General features: G+C 36.1%; 1 protein-coding gene across 6 annotated transcripts in view; it reads right to left on the reverse strand.

Moving 5' to 3' along the window:
- Nucleotides 1–20,580, reverse strand: part of DYNC2LI1 (dynein cytoplasmic 2 light intermediate chain 1) — a 94,942-nt gene that overhangs the window by 41,343 nt on the left and 33,019 nt on the right. For all 6 annotated transcript variants that reach the window (XR_004538738.1, XR_004538736.1, XR_004538737.1 and 3 more), the window contains exons 6-9: nucleotides 14,876–15,062; nucleotides 7,592–7,660; nucleotides 4,213–4,290; nucleotides 2,008–2,084 (exon numbers count right to left, since the gene is read on the reverse strand). Coding sequence is in view for 3 of the 6 variants with exons in the window: in XM_033936845.1 (XP_033792736.1) it covers nucleotides 2,008–2,084; nucleotides 4,213–4,290; nucleotides 7,592–7,660; nucleotides 14,876–15,062 (411 nt within the window). In the remaining 3 variants the exon portion in view is untranslated. The remainder of the gene's footprint in view (nucleotides 1–2,007; nucleotides 2,085–4,212; nucleotides 4,291–7,591; nucleotides 7,661–14,875; nucleotides 15,063–20,580) is intronic.

A 20,580-nucleotide genomic window follows, 5' to 3' on the forward strand; every position in this document is an offset into this window, starting at 1 on the left:
GATTGAATATTATTTTTTCCCTTAAGTATGCAAGTCCAAGGTGGGGGGAAGGGTACTTTGGTCTGATTATTAAAGTAAGGTATAAGGGAATTATATCTGTTTTTTGTTTTGTTTTTTTATATTCTTTATTCATTTTATATTTACATCAAGTGTACAGAAAGTAATAACAAATTAACCTAATACATCACTTGAAATACCACAAATTTTCCTAAAATAAAATTTATCCCCTTCCCACCCACCATTTTATTATCATTTAATACATACAATATAATAAAATCATTAATTCCCTTCATAACCAATAATTAAAAGTCACCCCCCCCTCCCCATTCTTTCATTTATGTAAAATCAGGGAAAAATGATAACTATTCTTTACAATAATTTATCAATGGCCCCCACACATCCTTAAACTTATTAAAATATCCTTTTTGAACAGCTAACGCTCTTTCCATTTTATACTGGTGACACACTGAACACCACCAAAAACTATAATTCAATCTTTTCCAATATTTCCAATTATATGTTATTTGTTGAATGGCAACTCCTGTCAGAATCAGTAAAAGTTTATTATTTTTGGAAGATATTTGGCTCTTAGCTCTCATAGACATGCCAAATAAAACTGTGTCATACGATAATGCCACATGATTCTCTAACAAGCAATTTATTTGGCCCCAAATCGATTTCCAAAAAGCCAAAATAAATGGACAATAGAATATATGTTTTTTTTTAATTTAATGATTGTTATTGATTAGGGGGGAGGGGGGAGATAGGAGATAAATTCTGATATGGATTTAACAGAATATTAAGTGTTGTATGTGAATTTAAAATGTTATATATGCTGTTACACTTATTGTAAATTTTTTAAAATGAATAAAGAATATGAAAAAAAATTTCATTAAACAATAAGCTTTTATTGATTATGACAGGTGTCGCCATACAACATATTACAAGTAATTGGAAGAATTGGAGTAGACTCAATTATAATTTCTGGTGGAATTCATTGTGTCACATTTATAAAATGGAAACAACAATAGCTATACAAAAGGGGAATTATAATAAATTTAAAGAGATCTGGGGTCCATTGACAAATTATTGTAATGAATAGATACCATTTTCCATTACAAGTACAATTGCAAATGTGGGGATGGGTGGTGGTTCTATATTTTATTAACTGTTTAGATCAATAGAAAAGAATATTTATATGATATATTTGATTGAATTAGTTAAGGGAAGGGTGGAAGGGAAGGGAGTAAACTTTATGTATTAATGTTATAAAAGAAAGAAATTCAAGTGATGTATTCAATTTCAAATGTTTAAATATTTATACACTTGTAAGATGGAAAAATGAATAAAGAATTAAAAAAAAAAGAGTGTTTTAGTGTGGGCTGATGAGGTAAATGCTCCGATTTTCATTCAATTCCTATGAGAATTGGAGCATTTACCTCACTGGCCCACGCTAAAACGCTCTATTGCAGCTTATAAAAGGGGGTCAAAACAGCATTGAAAGTCAATTACATAATAGTGAAATAACCGTTGGGCTGTTTTTTTTTTCTTTTTTTAAATTTTATTTATTGAATTTTTCAATTTTTACAATGTTTGAAATTCAAGTGATATAATTAATTACTATATATCATTGTATCTATCATTAATACAACTTAATTTATAAACAGTATATATTATATATAATCAAAAGTTATACATCCCTCCCCTTTTTCCAATTAATGATTCTAAAAATTATACATGTCCCTCCCCTTTTCTATATAAGTATTATAATTGTGCTAAGAAATCTAATCATTAGAATAATTAGTCAATGGTTGCCAAATTTTATTGAAATTATGAATGTTCCCGTGTTGTAATGCTATTACTTTTTCCATTTTGTATATATGACAGACAGAGTTCCACCAGAACGTATAATTTAATTTGGTATAGTCTTTCCAATTCTGAGTTATTTGTTGTTGCATGGGCTGTTTTAAGTTACAATACAACTAGAAAAATATTTTCATATTCTACCTTTTCTCTAGTCCAAATGCCAAATGGTTAATAAGATTACGCGTTTTTAGCATCAGTGCTTCTGATTTGCTTGTAAACTATGAGAGATCAGAGTACAAATTAAAAACATATTCTTTCATTATACAACATAAAACTGCTTTTTTGTTTTTGCTGAATACAAGATGCCAACATAAGATCGATATTCAAAGTGAGTTAACTGGCCATGATAATGATGTACAGCATATTAATTTTGACAAGCCCCATGTTTAAAACATCATAATCCTAAGATAAAACTGTTAAATATCAGCAAAAGACTTTGTAAAATCCTACAGTTCTGCACTACTCATATTACAGCATACTGGTGGACAGACCTGCATTACATAATGTTTACATTTTCTGCAGTGCTTTTGCAATTACTTTCATTTCTTTGAAGAAGGGTAAGAGGTGTAACTCAAATTTTACCTAAGCCTTGAATCTGGCTTATGAAGGGAGGCCAAACTAGGGGCCAAATGCACTAAACTGGGTTGGTAATACCGCATGGGTCCTCAGCGATCCGATTTTTGGCCAATTCCAAAAGAGCTATTGATGCACTGACAAGTCTGCATGCAAATGATTCGTACAGAGGTTCATCGTAACCCCCGTCTCTCCCGTCCAATTGATCGCTCTGAGAGTGACTCTTATACATGCGCAGAATAATCCAGTTGATACAGCAATAATGTACGCAAGTGCCAGGTTTGCTACGTCAGTCATAGGCGTAGATTATTGTAGCTGGTCCTTCCTGCTTCGATCACCATTATCGTTTCCTATTCCTTCCAGGGAAAGGGCAGCCTGTATAAATCGGAGCCTACAACCGTCGTCTATAATGTTGACCATTGGAGCACAAAGCATACGTGGTTAACAAACGATGGTATTTCATAAGCTTTTAAATAGTACAGCGAGGGCAAACCCTTGATGCTTTGCGCTTCCTCTTGCTATACAGTTGCTGTAAAGTAGCAGCCAATGTTGTATGGAGGGGGCAGAGAGGTAGCAGCAGACTATGCAAATATGGGGCATAAATGAGGTTGGTGATGTATAAGTTCTGGCCCAGTCTGTACTGTAAACTGCGTCGAGCTCTACGAACGTGGAGATGATGCGGTATACAAACCTAAGGATTAGATTAGATTAGATATTTTTAATCATCAGAAATTTTAGCCTTCTCTCATTGATCCCATCTTTTTGTTCTCTCTAATATTTTGTATGCTATTAACGGGCATGCATAAGACATGCCTTCAACACACGTGCTCACAAAACGCATATAACCCACATTTACGCCCCTGCTATTGTAAAAACTGTATTTATGGTATAATTGTTATAACTATTATATTAATTTCAGGCTGAACTATCGGTAAAACACATAAGCGACTGCTTTTAGCGATCCGAAAAAAGCGACCAGTCAAGACCAATCACTTCTTTTTGTGCAATGGGAAGCCATGTTAGCGCATCAATCACTCTGCTAGTTTACACGGCATTTCAATATTAATGAGCTTATTTGCACTGTCAGAACAGAGAATGAGTGATAGTGCAGAAAAACCACATGGTGAGCCATTTTCTGCATCGAGTCGGCAAATGCGATCGTCGCTAAACCAGTCAAAACTAGTTTAGCGACAATCGTTAGACGATCGCTGACTTTAGTGCATCTGGGCCTAAGATGTTTCCAAACGCATCTATACTTGAAGTGTATATGTACAGCTGGAATTTCTGAATTTATAATAGTTGCTGGATTCCAAATATCTTGCATATTCATTTTTACCCATTAGATATTCCTTCATGAGCACAATAATAATAATCATATTTATATAAAATCAGTGATATGTCAATACTTTACAACCAGATTGCATAGTAACACAGGCTGTTTATTTCATCAATCTCTACAGCAGGGGTCTCAAAGTCCCTCCTTGAGGGCCGCAATCCAGTCGGGTTTTCAGGATTTCCCCCATGAATATTCATGAGATCTATATGCATGCACTGCTTTCAATGCATATTCATGGGGGAAATCCTGAAAACCCGACTGGATTGCGGCCGTCAAGGAGGGACTTTGAGATCCCTGCTCTACAGGATTAAAACATGCCATGATTGAAACCCTAGAAACAGAGGTCTGAACATTTTTTTACAAGCCAATATCTCAAATGCCTAAAACCATTAAGCCCCCTTCCTGTTAATTTAAAAATACACTATCTAAACACAAACCATTAATGATGCTCCATAATAATGTGCAAGAAATCGAAGTGTCTTACAGATCACTTTCCTCTTCTCAGAGTCAAAATCCTAAAGTGATGCAAAATCAGAAATTTAGTTCAAATTTTTCACAGTAAGGCAGAAGCTAATTTGTACTAATAGTCCTTCAATACACAGCTACAGAAAAAGTCTGCCTGGTTTTACATTACATACAAAGGCTCTTAGCTTCAATTTCATCTGCGATTCTCCCTCCTGCCATAGACCATAACTGAGAGTTATGATCGAAAGTTAGCCTCTTTGAAAATTTAGTAGGGCTGATAGCATAAATTTATACCCAAAATTTCACTAAACCCTTAATTTTAGGAGCACAAAAAAGTGAATGGTAACCGAGGTGGATTTAGAGCGGGAAAGAGATGTTAGAATCTCAGTAAAGTTTTTTTTAGCAATAGGTTTATGAGCATAACTTTTAAACTCCTAAATTAAAATGAAATTTTCAGCTGAAATATTATATTCTTACTTTTACCTGAAAAAAAAGTCACAAATTTAGGCGGGTCAACATCTTCTAAATATTGGGTCCTAGGTGTTTATTAAAGGGCCTCTTCTACTAAACCGCGCTAGCAGTTTTAGCACTGGGAGCCACCCTGAATAACCCGCGCTGCTCCCGACACTCATAAGAACTCTATTGGCGTCGGGAGCAGTGCGGGCCATTCAGCGCGGCTCCCCACACTAAAACTGTTAGCACGGTTTAGTAGAAGAGGGTGAAAGTGTATTTCACTACTATATTGCACCATGTGCTAGACAAACCAACATCAGAATTAACAGTGCCTTTCAAATCTTTGAAGGATGCACCAAAAAGCATCAAACAGATGAATGCTATAGTTTGCTTCACACATTTAAGCTTATCACAACTAATAGGTTTTTTTTCAAATGGGGCACTGCCTTGATGAAAATTGGATTATGATTATTAAAAAGTCTTCTTTTATTAATTTTAACAGGGGTCGCCATACAGCAAATTACTCAGAACTGGAAAGATTACACTAAACTAAATTACACTTTTTGGTGGAATTCAATTTGTCAAAATATATAAAATGGAAAAAGCAATGGCATTACAACAAGGTTATATAAAAAAATTTAATAAAATATGGGGACCATTGACAAATTATTCTATTGATCAGATATCATAACACATGTATAAAACATATAGAGGGGGAAGGGAGGGAAAACTATTGTAATATTAATATGATATAAAATTCTGATAAAGGGTTTCTTTAATTTACATTGTAAGAACATTTATTAATAATTTCAAGTGTTTTTTCATAATTGAATGTAATACATGTATTTCACTTGATGTAAGAATTTAAAAAGAATAAAAAATATTTAAAAAAAAAAAAAAAAAGTCTTCTGAAATTAATGGAGGGAGAAACAAAGTTTAAAATGAGGTTTTCATGGTAAAGAAGCAACTGCTCCCTTTTGAGAAATGCAATTAAATCAAACTTTAACAATCGAAAATTTCACAAAAATGTTTTGAAAAATGTGCTCCTGATAAGGGACTTGTTTTCACACAGCTTTTTAATTTTACTGTCATAATATATGGGACAAGAAGTGCCCCGCTGTCTTACAGGTTATATAGCAATTTTTTTTATGTTAGTGCTAAAATAGTCCCTGTATGAAAGAACTAGCCAAAATTTCTCTAGAGCTATGACAAATTACAGGAAACATCTAGCCCCACCCCCTTTTACAAAAGCGCAGCACATTTTTTAGCGCCGGCCGTGGTGGTAACAGCTCTTATACTCATAGGAATTCTATGAGCATCAGAGTTGTTACCGCCACGGCCAGCGCTAAAAAACGCGTTGCACTTTTGTAAAAGGAGGGGTTTAGTTGAGGTTACTGCTGCTTAAGGGGGTGCCACCAGTTAGTTACTTATTGAAGGAAGCAATCACATTTTTTCACTCAATGATATTTAGTGGAGGGAGGGAAATTATTAAGGTTTATTTGTAGACGCTTTTTTCTAGTCAGTAATTTTCTCTGGTTTAGCTGAAGAATTATTCATGATCTTTTTATTTAAGCTTTTGCTGCCATTTTGCAGATATGTTTTTACGATTATTTATTTTATTATGTTCTTTTATAATTTATGTATGTAACATAGAAACATAGAAATAGACGGCAGATAAGGGCCCACGGCCCATCTAGTCTGCCCACCTTAATGTCCCTCCCCTACCTTTGCCCTGTGAATAGATCCCATGTGCCGATCCCATTTGGCCTTCATGTAATTCATGTAAACCGCTTAGTTCTAAATGGTATAGAAATTTTTTTAAAAATAAATAAGGTGTGGTAAAAGTAACATGTGGCATTTCAATACGGCAGACTGCTGACCAGCATGGCAAATGAATAACTCTGTTTGTGAGCCACTACACAACTAGTTTTATTCCAGTGGCCTGGGAGCGTTGAGCCTCAAAGCCAAGGCCTGAACTTTAAAGGGAAGTGGTGCCGATCCAGACACACCCACTTCCCTGAACACAATCCCACTCCCCTCCCTCTGGATCGAGACCTCCCACCCCCTCAAACTCACACTGCCCCCAATGTAGACACCCCTCCCACATGAAGCACCTAAGGATCCTCTACCTGGTGGGACCAGTGATCCCTACTCACGCCTGCTCTGCTGGTGCCACCTCCAAAATGGCACCGCTAGGAGTCATGTTTCCTTACATGGAGACTACCACTACCATTTTGGAGGTGGTATCAACAGAACAGGAGCGATTGGGGGATCATTCCTGCCTTTAAACCACTAAACCACCAGGCACAGGGCTCTTAGGCTCTCGATAATGAAGGGGAGGGGGAGTTATAGGGGAGTGGAAATTTGATCAGGGAAAAGTGGAAGGTCCTAGATTGGTGCAGCAGCCTCTTTTCACTCCTGCCCAGAAGTATTGAGCCACAACTTTAAGGACCGATGCTCTGGTCATGATTTTATGGTTGTAATGTAACTTGTAGTATGCACCTGGTTTTCACTGAAAGTTATGTTATAGTTTTTACATAGTAATAAGCTGCTTTCCATGTATTTGCATCTTATTACTATGAAACATACAGTGACCTAAATATCAACTCATTCAGGCAGAGCCCTTAAAGTCACATTAAAGGGCAATTAAAACGACTGAAGGCCCTAATGCAACTTGATAACTACCCCCTCCCCCCAATTGCTGAATGTATTTATTGAAAAACAATTAAAATATATCTTTTTTTTGTCTAGGCTAGTTTTTCAGTGGGGTTATCTTTCTTCTCTAGCATACAGATTAGATTAGTCCAATCATATTTGTACAGACCAGCTTAGCGGGTTCACAAATTTTTTCTCAGCACCATCCATAAAACAGAAAGATAACATAAAAAGCATTTTTACCTGAAAAATATCATATTTGCTTCCAACTATCACCAAAGGAATTGGAAATGGGTCAATTAATTCTCGATCCTATTAAAGAAAAGCAATATATTTCCAGTTGCTACATAAAAAAAATGTGCTGTGAGAAATGTGAAACATACAAGTATATATTTATTTATCTCTTCAATACAATTAGCAACAGTCTGTAAAGTTTATAGCAGCTGGAAAATGAATTTTGGTCTACGAGTGAGTTGCAATCTGAGTTATTATTTTCACCTGCATTTTAAATAATTGTGTTCATTTATCATAAGTTGTGAAATTGAAGATCTTAGTCTGTATCTTACATGTTTCAGCAAGCCTTCGGTCAGGGGTCGTTTAGGAAAAGAAAAACTAACCTATTAAGACAAAACAAAGCAATATGGTCACTTTTTTCTCTTCATATTGCTTCATTTTGTTTTGCTGAGTTTAAAGATTGCAAATTATCCATGTCAACTGCTGAGCAAATTGTAAATAGATATGACAAAAAACATTATTTGAAATGTCTATATGCAAATGCCAGAAGTCTAATAAATAAGATGGGAGAGTTAGAATATATTGCACTAAGGGCTCCTTTTATTATGCTGCACTAGCGGTTTTAGCGCATGAAGGATTTTATCACTTAGGGATATTTGGAGCATTGAGATTGGACAGACAATTTCTGCATCTCAATGGCCAAAATTCTGGTCCTGGAGATTAAGATTAACAAAGTCAGCATCTATGAGTCAAACATGGTTATTTTTATTACATAGAGTGTTATGGACCCCGACGCGCTTGCAAAAGATAGATAATACTAGATCTAATAGATGTTGGCATTGTAAAATAGAAGTAGGGACATTGGATCATTTAATTTTTTTTTGTCCCTGTATAAAAGCTTTTTGGAATTTAATTTGGCCCCAAATAAATATATTACTAGAAAATCACGTAGGACTCTCATATGATACCATATTATTCGGTACTGCAATGAGAACACAGAGTCCAATATCAGCAAATAATAATAAATTACTTTTAATATTGACAGGAGTTGCCATGCAGCAAATCACACAAAATTGGAAAGATTTTACCAAACTAAATTATACATTCTGGTGGAACTCGGTATGTCACATTTACAAAATGGAGAAAATTTTGGCTTTACAACAAAGAAATATTAAAAATTTTAAGAAAATATGGGATCCATTGACTAATTATTCTAGAGATCAGATATCTTAACACATTGATAATAGTAATATAGGGTTAGGGTGGGAAATATAGATATTAATATGAAAGAAAAATGGAAAAACAATTAATAGGGGAAAGGGATGAATATCTATGATATGAATTTGTACATACATATATATTTTATTATACATTTTATAATATGTGATTCATGTATTGAAAGAATGAAAATTCTATAAATAAAAAGTTAAAAAAAAAAAAAGAATTGATTATATTTTTGTCTCAACTCAAATAGTCCAGCAGGTGATTAAAGCTTCCATAGACCCAATTATTTTATCTGATCATTCAGGTGTATGGACTGAACTTCATTTAGATCAACATGAGTACAGTAGATCTGTTTGGAGATTTGATAATACATTGCTTGTAGATACAAAATTCTTTGAAGATTTCCAAGTAAAAATTAATGAATTTTTTCAATTTAATTTATCAGATGATATCTCCATGGAGAATTTATGGGATGCCTTTAAGGCTACAATGAGAGGTAATATTATTTCATACTCTGCTCATATTAGAAAACAAATTAAAATGCAATATTCTAATTTGGAAAAAGAAATTAAATATTTAGAATCTAAATTGATTAATAAATGGGAGCAATAAACTTTACAGGCTCTTTTAAAAGCAAAAGGTAAATATAACGAATTATCTTCAAAATTAATAAGGAGAAATTTATTCTCTCAACAAACTCTGTATTATGGAAATTCGAATAAGGCAGGAAGATTACTGGCAAATTACCTTAAAGCAAAGAAAAGAAGGACAAAAATTATTGCAATAAAGGATGAGAAAGGAATTACCCATAACCAAATTGGAAATATCTTAAGTCAATTTCTAAATTTTTATAATGACCTATATTCTTTTGAGCCTTATGAAGACAGGGAAAAAGATGGTTTAGAATTTCTAAATTTAATTATTGGACCGAAGGTTCCTGAACATATAAAAAGGAGCTTGGATTAGCCTATATCACTAAAAGAATTAGAAACAGCGTTGAAGTCTCTTAGAGTTGGATCCGCTCCAGGTGGCAATGGTTTCACAGTTGAATTTTACAAATCATTTCAAATTACTCTTTTACCTCATTTGTTAAATTTGTATCAGTCCCAACTAACTAAAGGTTGTATTTCAGGTACTATGGCTAAATCATTAACAATCATTTTGCCAAAGCCAAACAGAGATCCCACTTTGGTTTCAAACTACAGGCCTATTTCGTTAATAAATGTTGATGGAAAATTAATGGCTAAAGTTTTAGCTTTACGCTTAGCTAGGGCTCTCCCTTTTATTATTGATATGCACCAAACAGGATTTGTTGCTAAGAGACATTCCTCTAATAATTCTAGATTGGCTTTTCATATGTTAAATTTAACTAAAAGCATGAATGATCCGGCTTTTTCTGTATCTTTAGATGCGGAAAAAGCTTTTGACCGAGTTGAATGGACTTTTATGTATCAAGCATTAGATTGGTTTGGCATAGGTTCAGGATTTATACAGATGATTCAAACATTGTATAGCTCCCCTTCAGCAAGATTGTATATTAATAATAATTTATCTGAGTGCTTTAAGTTGCAGAGGGGGGTTAGACAAGGCTGTACATTATCTCCTTTACTTTTTAACATTGTACTAGAACCCTTATTATTAGCTATTCAACAAGCAAAGGGGATATAGGGTTTTCCCCATTCAGATTGGGAATATAAAGTTTCAGCTTACGCAGATGATATTTTGCTTTATTTGAGAAATCCTGAAACTACCATTCCATGCTTGTTAGAGTTGATTGATACATTTGGAAAATTTTCAGGTTATAAAATAAATTGGAGTAAGTCAGAAATTCTTCCTCTTAATGTGCACTTCACTAAAGGATTGTTTGATTCTTTCCCATTCATAAGGAAAGAAGATGGATTAAAATATTTAGGTATTAGGATAAAAAACTCTGGAAGACACAGTGAAAGAGAATGAAAATTTTTTATTAAAAAAAGAAACGGAAATGTGTGAGCAATGGAATCCTTTACATCTTTCTTGGTGGGGGAGAGTCCAAACTATTTCTGTTTTAAGTTTTTTATTCATTTTTCATATAACAAGTGTATCACATAAATTTATACAATTTCATTGAGTACACACTTGATATTCCTTCATGCATCACTGTAAATACAACGTATCATTATATAATCCTTTACTATAATATTGAAAAAGTATATAGTACTTAATAAGTATACCAACTATTACTCAAATTATAAACCCATCCCCTCCCCTTGAAAATTGCATACAATACAACAAGATATAATGATAAATTATTTATATTATGAGATGAATAAAATAAACCCACTCACATCCCCTCTTATCAAATATCTTATTATGGGAAAATTGTATCATTCATTGCAAAAGTCTGTTAATGGTCCCCAAATCTTCTTAAACTTATCAATATAACCTCTTTGTGTTGCAAATGTACGCTCCATTTTATATATATGGCATACTGAATTCCACCAGAAGTTATAATTTAACCTGTCATAATTTTTCCAATTGTATGTTATTTGTTGAACTGCTACTCCAGTTAATATAAATAAAAGTTTGTTATTATTTGAAGAAATTTGACTCTGTGCTCTCATTGCTATGCCAAATAAAATCGTATCATATGTCAAGGCTACCGGATTCTCCAACATCCTATTTATTTGAGGCCAAATTGATTTCCAAAATAATAATATGAATGGACAATAAAATAAAAGATGATCTAATGTCCCCGCTTTTAGATGACAGTGCCAGCATCTATTAGACTTAGAGCTATCAAGTTTTTGTAAACGAACAGGGGTCCAAAAAGCTCTATGCAAAAGAAAAAACCATGTTTGTCTCATAGATGCTGAAACTGTACACCTTAACCTCCAAGACCAAAGTCGTGGCCATTGAGATGCAGTAATCTGATGCTTAATCTCAATGCTCCAAATGTCTCTAAGACCATGTTTAAGTTTTTTATTTACAAATCCAGATATTAATTTATACCACAATGCGGCCTGATGACCCATAGAATCCATCTGAAAACATAAGAATTCCAGGCTATAATTATTAAGATTTTTCCATTCAGGGAACCCCGCCTGAATGGCCTGCTTCAATTGCAACCACCTAAAATATTGCGATTTATTTAAACCAAATTTATGTTGCAATTGTGAAAACTCAAGCAGTTTACCTTTATTCATCACATCCTCTAAAGTACGAATTCCAGCCATCATCCAGTGTTTCCAGATGATTTTAAAACCGCCAACCTTGATCTTGGGGTTTAGCCAAATTGTTTGAATTGTTGATTTATTTATTGGAATAGGAGTTAAGACTACTTATATGCCTTAAAGTTTTCCAGGTATCAACAAATATTTTATGTTCTTTATATAACCTTGGCATTTGAATACTAATAACAAGACTAAGACGTAAAGGAAACATGAGTCTCCATTCTAACCAGAACCAATCTGGTATATTATCAATGGGCTCTGGGAGGATCCAACACATACCTTGACGCAGAATATAGGCCTGATGGTACCTATAAAAATTTCAAAAATAGTCCAAACTATTAAAATTATGATATTGCCTGTGGTTTGTTATCAAATGAGTACGATACCAGTTTTTTTCAAGGGTCCTTTTATAAAAAGTTAAACGGTATTCTTACAACATTTGTTTGGCTGGGTAAAATGCCTAGAATTGCTTTAGTATCTTTACAAAAGCCAATTGAGGAGGGTGGGGTAAATTTTCCAAATTTTTATAGGTATCATCAAGCCTATATTTTACGCCAGGGTATGTATTGGGTCCTCCCAGAACTCTGGAAAATGCCCCAGATTGGTTATGTTTTGAGTGGAGTCTCTTGTTTCTTTTAAATTTATCTCATGTTCTCAGTATCAAAATGCTTAGAAAATATAAAGAAAACAGAATATTGATTGATACATGGAAAACTTAGCGTTACATTAGTAAGTTAACACCTATTCCAATAAATAAATCTTTATGGATAAACTCCAAGATTTAAATTGGCGGATTTCAAATCCTATGGAAGCACTGGATTATTGCAGGTATACGAACACTAAATGATGTTATTTCAAATGGTAAACTGCTTGATTTTTCACAGTTGCAACATAGATTTGGTCTTAATAAATCACAAAGTTTTAAATGGTTGCAATTGAAGCAGGCTATTCAGATGGGGTTCCCTGAATGGAAAAATCTTAATAATCAGTATACTCTGGAGTTCCTATGCTTTCAGGCGGACTTCCTGGGACATCAGGCCGCACAGTGGTATAAATTAATATCTGGATATATCAATAAAAAACCAAAGACTGGTCTTAGAGACATTTGGAGCATTGAGATCAAGCATCAAATTTCTGCATCTCAATGGCCACCAATTTGGTCTTGGAGAATGAGATGTACAGTGTCTGCATCTATGAGACAAACTTGGTTCTTTTTGTTACATAGAGCTTTTTGAACCCCAGTTCGTTTACAGAAGTTAGATAGCTCTAAGTCTAATAGATGCTGGCATTGTAATCTGGAAGTGGGGACATTGGATCACTTAATTTTTTACTGACCCTGTATTATGACCTTTTGAAAATCAATTTGGTCTCAAATAAATTGTCTATTAGAAAACCATGTAGCATTGTCATGTGATACTATTCTGTTTGGTATGTCTATGAGAACAAAAAGTCAAATTTCATCATATAACAACAAACTTTTATTGATTATGACAGGAGTCGCCATGCAACATATTACCAATAATTGGAAAAATTATACTAATCTTAGTTATTCATTCTGGTGGAATTCATTGTGTCACATTTATAAGATGGAAAGAGTAATTGCTTTGCAAAAAGGGAATTATAATAACTTTATAAAGATCTGGGGGCCAATGGCAAATTATTGTAATGAGTAGACATCATTTTCCATTGATAGTATATTTATACATAGGGGGGAGGGGATTGGTAGGAAATTTTATCAAATAATTAAGATTACAATATATACATGAGACATTTGGAGCATTGAGATTAAGAATCAGATTAATGCATCTCAATGGCCACGACTTTGGTCTTGGAGGTTAAGGTGTACAATATCAGCATCTATGAGACAAACATGGTTTTTTCTTTTACATAGAGCCTTTTGGACCCCTGTTCGTTTACATAGAATTGATAGCTCTAAGTCTAATAGATGCTGGCACTGTCATCTAGAAGCGGGGACATTAGATCATCTTTTATTTTATTGTCCATTCATATTATTATTTTGGAAATCAATTTGGCCTCAAATAAATAGGATGTTGGAAAATCCTGTAGCCTTGACATATGATACGATTTTATTTGGTACTGCAATGAGAACTCGGAGTCAAATCTTGTCAAATAATAACAAACTTTTATTTATATTGACTGGTGTAGCAGTTCAACAAACAATTGGAAGAATTATGACAGATTAAATTACAACTTTTGGTGGAATTCAGTTTGCCATATATATAAGATGGAGCGTACATTTGCAACACAAAAAGGATATATTGATAAGTTTAAGAAGATTTGGGGACCATTAACAGATTTTTGCAATGATTGATATAATTTTTCCCATAATAAGATACTTGATAAAGGGGGTGGGGGTGGGTGGGTAGGTTTATTCTCTTTATCACAAAATATAAATAAATTATCATAATATTTGTTATATTGTATGCAACTATCAAAATATAAAATTATAGTAAGGATTATATAATATGTTGTATTTATAGTAAGTTATGGAAATATCAAGTGTATACTTAATGCAATTGTATGAATTTTTATGATACACTTGTTGTTATATGAAAAATGAATAAAAATGTTAAAAAAATATATATATACATGATATGTTTGTTTGAAATAATTGAGGAAGGGAATAAACTATTTATTTATGTTGATAATAGAAAGAATTTTAAGTGCTGTGTAAAAGTTTTCAATGTTGTAATCTTGTGCACTTTTTATAAGTTTTAAAATGAATAAAGAATTTTTTTTAAAAGTCCATGATTAGAGGTAAATGCTTCACTCCATTTTATACATTTATTAAAAAACATCAAAAACTGGAGAAACAAATACATTTGGAATTACTTACTGGATGGTCCTTCTGCATAGGCTTCCACATCTTCTGCTTAATTTCATTAGCAATTCTGGAATGTTTCTTTCCCAGTTCACTTATTAGTTTATTTACATGGCTTCTAGTGACTTGTAGGAGATTTTCCATTGTTGGCCAAAGATCATTGGGCTTTGACAGATCCAAAACAAGAACTATAGAGAATGATCTGTTTAAAAGAAAACGCATAAGTTATTGTTCCAGGCTTAAACAAGATTACATGCTGAAAGTAGTGCTTTGCTTATCTCTGTATACAGAATTTATTCCAAAAGAAGAAATCTGAATGTTTCTTTTGAAGTTTACAAGTGACTGGTTTATATAAACTCAATCAAAAGTTCTGGCAGATGAGAAACACAATAATTTTTCCCGGCATGTATTATATTCCTCCTCTACCCATAACCTGGTTTGGATATTTTTGGAAGCAACTAGGGCAAGGCAAAAAGGAAACATGTGTTCCTCACTTCAGAAAGTGAATGCAAGATTATATCCAAAATGGTGGGTGTTGGGATCTACACCTGTTCTGCAACACACCTAAGTTTCAGAAAAGTGCTTGTTTTATGTAGAAGGCCAATAGAGGGCTTAGGGGATGTTGCCCTCTTAATCCTCCAGTGTTTCTAGTCCCTCTCAAAAACTACACAAGCCAAAAAACTGGGCTGTCATTTCTAAAACACATACATCTATTTTTGTGTGTTAGCACATATATGTTTATGTTGCTATGCTGTGCCCACTGTGATATTTATGGCTCTGATATGGACCATGGGATGATTTTCTAAGGCTGCTGAGCAAGGATAGTGTGCATCTATCAAAGAAGGGAAGAAGCATCTTCAGAAGCAGATTGGCTAATCTACTGAAGAGGGCTTTAAAAATCATTGGGGCAAAGTGATCAAAGCCCTCAAGTAAGTGAATCACTAAATACATACCTCTACACAAATGAGAAAAAGGGGCAATGTCTGGAAAGCAGTATATACTGCTTGAAGTATATAATGCAGTATATAATGCTTGAAGTATGGGAAACAAGGTTCTGGATCTTGAGGCTGTGATGGAAGTTGCCAAGTTGGATTTATTGGCAATCATGAAGACGTGGTTCATAGAGAACCATGATTGGGATATAATTATGCCAGGCTATAATCTGTTCAGGAAAAAAAACACATAGTAACATAGTAAAGTCCCTCGTCTCCAAAATCACGGGCCTTTGGAACGATCTCACTATCCCGCTGCGGAATCTGGGCTCCCTCCAATTATTCCGCAAAAAATTGAAAACCTGGCTCTTTTCTAACATATAATCATTTTTTCTAACATAAGATCATTTCTTCTCCTGTTTATATTCCTTCTACTCATATACTCTTGTAAATCTTTCTCCTCTCTTCTTATATATTTAAGCTTTGTAAACCGTGCCGAGCTCCACTTCCTTGGAGAAGATGTGGTATATAAACCTAAGGCTTAGTTTAGTTTAGTTTAGTAAATGATGGCAGATAAAGACCCGAATGGTCCATCCAATCTGCCCAACCATATATAATCTATAATTTAATAATTTAAATTAAATGGCCCTTTTTCTTAGATATTTTTGGGTCAGAAACCCAGAGTTCTACCCAGTAGTGTGCTTAGATTCTATCTACTGGAGTCTCCATTAAAGCTCACTCCAGCCCATCTAACCCATCCCAGCCATCGAAGCCCTCACTAGCCCATCCTCAACTGAATGGCCATATAAGGGACACAGACTGTGCAAATCTGTCCAGTACTGACCTTAGGACTTCAATATAGACCTATTTTCTGATAGATCCTTTGTGTTCATCCCATGCTTGTTTGAACTCTGTTATCATTTTCCTCTCCACTACCTCCCTTGGGAGCACATTCCAGGCATCAATCACCCTCTCCGTAAAGAAGAATTTCCTAACATTACTCTTGAGCCTACCACCCCTCAACCTCAAATTATGCCCTCTGGTTTTAGAATTTTTCTTTCTATGGAAAGGTTTTGTTCTATGTTAATACCTTTCAAGTATTTGAATGTCTGAATCAAATCTCCCCTGTCCCTCCTTTCCTCTAGGGCAGTGTTCTTCAACCACTGGTCCGCAGACTGCTGCCGGTCCGCAGAAATTTCCTGCCGGTCCACAGGGCTGGCTCCCTCTTCCTCACTGACGCAGTGCACAAAGACGCGGGCAGCAGCTCCTATGTATCAGAGGGAAGGCTTTCCAATGAGGCGCGGGACATGTGAGGAGCCACTGTCCATGTCTTTGTGCACTGCGTCAGTGAGGAAGAGAGAACCGATCCGAAGATAATGCCAGAGGCGGCATAAAATGGCCAAGCAGGAGCAGGCCAGAAGGTAAGGCACAGAATGGAGGGTGGGAGACAACAAAGGTAGGGGGAATTGTGTGTTTGAATTGTGCCAATTTTGAGAATTTTAATCTGCTGTCCATATTTTGATCAGTAAGAAATACATTTGCATCTTAGGATTTGTTTGTATATATTAGTACTTTTAGTTTTTGGTCCTGGATTTGCAAGGGGTTATCTGTTTTCTGGTAGGAATGAATGTTGAGAAGCATACAGTGTGCTTTGTGTAGTTTAATTTTGTGATTAACCATTACGTGTTGTTAATAAAATTATATTGTGTGTGTGCATATATGAAAATGAATGGAAAAAATGGTGTTACAATTAGTACTATTATTGGGGCGGGGTCTGGAGAGGAGATTGGTCATGACTTAGCCCAGTGTTCTTCAACCACCGGTCTGCGGACCGGTGCCGGTCCACCAAAAAATTATTTTATTTCCACCGGTCCATAGGTGTCAAAAGGTTGAAGAACACTGCTCTAGGGTATACATATTCAAGGCTTCCAGTTTCTCCTCATACATCTTTTGGTGCAAACCTCCTACCGTCTCCGTCGCCTTCCTCTGGACCGCTTCAAGAAAGGTAGGGTAGGAAGAAAAGGGGGAGAGTGGCATTACATGTTAAAGATCATATTAAAGCCACACAACTGCAGGATCTACAGGGTAAGGAAGAGGCACTGTGGGTCAAAACTGGAAAGAGGAATTGAAAAACTATTTACACTGGTGTGATACACAGGCCTCCTTCACAACTGGAAAAAGTGGACAGATTTAATAAAAGACATTCAAAATATAGTTGTAAAAGGGGAAGTACTACTAATATATGATTTTAATATGCCAGATGTTGATTGAGGCATCTATATTGTGGGATTTCCTAGAAGTAGGGAGATCCTGGATTCCAGCAGTTTGTAACAGAACCCATACAGGATGGGGCCATACTGGACTTAGTGCGTACAAATGGGGAAAGTGTTTCTGATGTTTTAGAGGGTGATCATTTGGCATCCAATGATCACCACATGTGTGGTTCAATATTAAATATAAATATAAAAAAACATAAAGAAGTCAAAATGAGCTGTAGACTATTTTTTTAGTTAAACAAACAGGGACAAGCCTCAGATTATGGAGTAAATTTTCCCATTCTGGGATTTCTTCCAAGAGAAAGAAAACTTCTTTTCTCTTACTCCTAATAACATCACCGGCTTGAACCCATCCTCCCTACCGGTGATGTTATTTGAGGGAGTGGGCATCCCTCTTGCCATTTTTTTTTAGTTCAGAGAAGGAGGGGGCTTTGTCTTGGGGAGGGCTTTTCATTTCATTTCATAATACAGTGTTCCCCTGCGAATTTTGCGGTATTCTCTGACCGTCTCTTCCTGTACTAAAGTCAGGCTTCACCAATCAGGAGCTGCGTGTCAAAGCAGCTCCTGATTGGTGAAGCCCGACTTTAGTACAGGAAGAGGCGGTTGGAGCATACCACAAGTGATTTCCTTCACTAGCCGGCGCTCCAGCTGCCCTCTCCTGCCTCTCCAGGCAAAAAAACGTATTTGCGTTTTTTGATATTCGTGGGGGTTCCTGGAACTGAACCCCCACGAATATCGGGGGAGTACTGTATACACAAAATATCTGTGCCATTAAGAAAAATAGAAAAAAAAACCCAGAAGAAGCCCTGACAGCAGTAACAGGAGGCTGCTTATCCTGTCACTACCGATATCTGAAATAATAATGTCCTATTGGCAGACTTGTACAGTTTGTGTCCCATATATGGTGATTTGGTGTAAGATGGGCTGTGGAGGGCATCGATGGGAACTCCACTAACTTGTAACATGAGGACGTTACTGGCCAGACTTTACAGTAGATATCCTGCAAACAATGGGATGGTTGGATAGGCTGGAGTGAGCCTGGACGGCAACTTCAGTAATTGGAACCTAGGACAATACCAGATGGACTTTAGTCTATGGCCCAGAAATATCAAAGAGGAGACAAGTTAATTTTAAATGTTCCCATTTGTCAAATTTAATCATGTTTTTAATGAGAATAACTAATAGGCAGACTGGATGGACTGCTAAAGTATTTAACTGCCATCATTTACTAGGTTACTAGGTTTTATTTGACCTCAGAGAATGCTAGTTAACAGAACAACTCTTTCCCAAGTCCATCAGAATAAAATAATAGAAAATTACATTTTAATTGAAAATCCATAGTTGCATTACTGCCCTCCTAAACACACAGAGGGCTAGATTTACTAAGAGGAACTAGATTTACTACACAGAGGGCTAGATTTACTAAGAGGAACTACCGTATTTTCACATAGATAACGCGCACCCGTGTAAAACGCGCACACGAGTATAGCGCGCAAAAAACACATATTTATGTACATAAATTTTTATATACCGCGCACACCCGTATACCGCGCATGCTGCCCGACTCTCCTTTCGCCCGCCCCGACTCTCCTTTCCTCCTTGAAGTCCTGTCCCTACCCTGAAAGCCTGATGCCCCCCCCGACATCCGATTCACCCCCCCGCAGGACCGCTCACACCCCCACCCCGAAGGACCGCTCGCACGCACCCGCACCCCCACCCTGAAGGACCGCTCGCACCCCCACCCGATGAACCGCTCGCACCCCCATAGCCTCACCCCCCTCCCCCATGGAGAAGCTGTCTACCTTGTTTCCGGATGCCAGCGAGCCCAGCTGTTTCCTCTGCCGGCGGTCCCGCCCCTTCTCTGAGCCCTGCTGTGCTGCTTTTTCTTCCGGTGGTCCCGCCCTTTCTCTGACATCAGAGAAAGGGCGGGACCGCCTGAAGAGGAAGCAGCGCAGCACAGGGCTCTGAGAAGGGGCAGGACCGCCGGCAGAGGAAGCAGCTGGGCTGGCATCCGGAAACAAGGTAGACAGCTTCTCCATGGGGGAGGGGGGGAGGCTGTGGGGGTGCGAGCGGTTCTTCGGGTGGGGGTGCGAGCGGTCCTTCGGTGAGGGAGTGCGAGCGCTCCTTCCAGGTGATGAATCGGGCGTCGGGGGGGGGGGGAACTATGTAAAAAAATTTTTGTACAACGCGCTCACGCGTATAACGCGCAAGGGTATGCGCGGTTTGTAAAAACCACGTATAACGCGCGCGTTATATGCGAGAAAATACGGTACTCATTATCACATACTAACATGCAATAATGCATTTTATTTACTTTGGGCCCCATTTAATTAAACAGGACCTACTGATTAATAATATACATTAACAGAGTAGCTCACTTTAATAAATATAGCCTGAAGGTTTTTTTCAAATCCATATGTTACTAATTAAGTAACATAATTATCAGAATTATTATTATTATTTTTCAAATTCTTTATTCATTTGTTCATCTTACATCAAGTACACAATATTA

Source organism: Geotrypetes seraphini, chromosome 3 (assembly GCF_902459505.1).
Source record: "Geotrypetes seraphini chromosome 3, aGeoSer1.1, whole genome shotgun sequence".
Classification (NCBI taxonomy): Eukaryota; Metazoa; Chordata; class Amphibia; order Gymnophiona; family Dermophiidae; genus Geotrypetes; species Geotrypetes seraphini.